General features: G+C 37.9%; 1 protein-coding gene across 1 annotated transcript in view; it reads left to right on the top strand.

The window, feature by feature from the left end:
- The window catches only part of LOC103608578 (syntabulin-like), a gene marked incomplete at its 3' end in the record, with an annotated part of 24,280 nt that overhangs the window by 2,842 nt on the left and 18,691 nt on the right, over window positions 1-2,747 (top strand). The window contains exon 2 of the mRNA XM_008592997.1: window positions 81-282. Within this exon, the coding sequence (XP_008591219.1) occupies window positions 81-282 (202 nt within the window). The remainder of the gene's footprint in view (window positions 1-80; window positions 283-2,747) is intronic.

The raw sequence follows: 2,747 nt of genomic DNA, 5'->3' as shown, positions 1-2,747 counted from the left end.
TTTTTTTTTTTTTTTTTTTTTTTTTTTTGGGTTTTTTTTTTTTTTTTTTTTTTTTTTTTTTGATGTTCAATTTTGAGAAGGAGCAGAGAGTGCAGCATCATGAGAAGGAGATTTCCCGAAGCCGAATTCCCCGGTTGATTCTTCGGCCCCATCTGCCCCAGCAACAGCACAAAGTGTCCCCAGCCTCTGATTCTCCCTTTTCTGAGGAGGAGAGCAGAGAGTTCAACCCCAGCAGCTCTGGGCGCTCAGCGAGGACCATTAGCAGCAACAGCTTCTGCTCAGGTACAGTACCCACGGGAAGCCACCACAGGCATGGGGCGTGTGCACTGTAGGTTCATTGTGAATGGACCTGAGTGGGCCCCTATAGCCTAGAACTAGACTTCTCCTATTAGGATGAATTGTATAAGGTTACACCTTTTTGGCTGTTTTGATCTGCAAACACAGCAATTTTGTATGGTTCAACCCAATGGAATTTTATACCTATTTTTATATGTTATTCTGGTTTATAATTTAGAAGGTAAAATCTAACTTCTTGTTTCTATCAATGTTTTTAAAAAATTATTCCTTTGTTAAATCTGAAAAAGATATTAAATCAAATTTTATACTAGCCTATAATATAAGCCTTGTACTTCTGATTATGAAATTCCCAAAGATAAAGCAACTCCTAATAAATGAGGTCAAGATCAAGCAGGTTTGTATGCCAACGCTGATCTGGCTTTGTAGTTTAGTGGGGAAGATCAAAGGCTTTGAAATCTGTCAGGCCTGAATTCAGGAAGGGCTAGAATCCCTAACCCTTCCCACCACTCTTATACTGTGTGACCTTGAGCAAGTTGCTTAACCTCCCTCAGCCTCAGTTATTACATCCATAAAATGGGATGGTAATTCCTACCTTGCAGAGTTGCTGTGAGGTTGAATGAGACCATCTACCTAAATGTACTCCTAGTGCAGTGCCTGGCTTATAGAGGTGCTTAATAAATGATGTTTTTTAATACGATGAACTATGAATATCAGTATTGGCATATGATTAAGAAAGTTTCCTTAAAGTTGTGAGCATATTTGGTAAGGGCACAAATCTCTTCATAGCTCCTGCAGGTGCCACCATTACCACTTGACAGATCCTGTTGTACCCATTGAAGCACATGACTTAGGAGGATTTGTATTCTTTGAGAAGTATTAGGAATTTAGGTAAAATTTGAAGGAGTGATTGTCTTATTATTAGTGAAGAATATTTCATAGTGGGTAATTTTTAAAAACTTATTTAGGGAACATGTAATTTGAAGATGGACACATGTATGAGAAGGGACACATGAATCAAGATGGAATTATTAACATCCTAATTTAGCAGGATGCAACATTCCATTACATTTAGTGCTGGTAAATATATTTTTTCAAAGATTTTATAAATGCAGCTTTGGATTTATGACATACTTTCACAAAATAATTCCATCCCATGCTGTGCTGCCTATTTTTATTTTTTCTCTAGAAACATCAAATTTTCTGCTTGGTTCTGAAAAAAAATTCTATCAAAATATTATGTTTTAAAACTTATTTTTTGCCATTAGAATGATATGAATCTAGTTTAAAATGGAAACCCACTGACAATTTGCTTAGTCCTCTCCCAAGAAGAAAACAAAAGAATAACTGGCAAGCTAGAGAAGTTAAGATTTCTAGAAGTCAAGTAGTATTTGCAGAATGTAATGCTGTTCACTTTGCTCCGTTTGGAAGCTCAGGGCTCACTGTGGTGAGGGTGGATGAACTCTGGGGATATCATTTCAAACTGACATAGCTTTGTTTACATAACTCGGTTTCACATTTATTCCTGATATTCTCTCCACGTAAACAATTTCTCTATGACTGAGTTCAATATAAGTAGTGTTGTCAGAGAAAAAAAGAAAAAGTTGATCAAAACAAAAGAAAAACTCCAAATATATTTGAGAAAATATAAAGGCAAACCAATAAAATTATTAATTTCAGTCATGAATCATCCTTTCCCAGACCCATTTCCTGAATCATCCCTCCTTCCCAAGAGACCTGTTTCCCACTAGGGCCATAATGCTGTACATGAAAATTGAGAATGGATATTGATCCTTCTGCCATTAACTAGCTGAGAATTGAGTGACAGAAGCATTTAATTATGGGTGTCTCTAAACCAACCCATCAATCTTTAGCCCTGCACCCTGCCTCCAGGTAGGATTCCCTCCATTCCTGGACCTCTCCCTCATTTCTCCCTCATCTTCCTGTGTTAGCAATTCCCCAAGGTTTGGTTCTAATGCCTTTTCCTTCCTTGCTCACTGTCCTGCAGAGCTCTGATAAACCCCACAAAGGCTTTTAGTGTTGTGCTGACTAAAATTGACAGCAGCAAGGCCTTTGGGGACATGTTAATGATGCTTTAGGAGGTCAGTCGGTGGGTGGAAAATAAATGGGTTTGGTACTATGGGGAGTGCTAATGCTGCAGGCAGTAAGATAGAGAATGTAAAATATGTCCAACCAGCAGGGGGAAATAGCTGGTTTTAATCCAGCCACTCTAACACTGAGGCCAGAATATGAGTTTGTTGCTTACTCATGGCAGTTAAGCCAGAGAACAAGGTACATACAAACATTAAAAATGCCATCCTTTGCTAGAATGAAACTAAAATAATTTAGAGGTGTCTGTTGTCCTCATAGCTTTATGACTTTACACTAATCATTCTGCATTAGCTTATCTTCATTATACATCATCACATTCACTCATGTGAAAGGGGATGTGC

The sequence above is a fragment of the Galeopterus variegatus genome, unplaced genomic scaffold (assembly GCF_000696425.1).
Source record: "Galeopterus variegatus unplaced genomic scaffold, G_variegatus-3.0.2 Scaffold8588, whole genome shotgun sequence".
Taxonomy (NCBI): domain Eukaryota; kingdom Metazoa; phylum Chordata; class Mammalia; order Dermoptera; family Cynocephalidae; genus Galeopterus; species Galeopterus variegatus.
The sequence above is the reverse complement of the archived record's forward strand: the minus strand, read 5'-3'. Positions and strand labels throughout refer to the sequence as shown.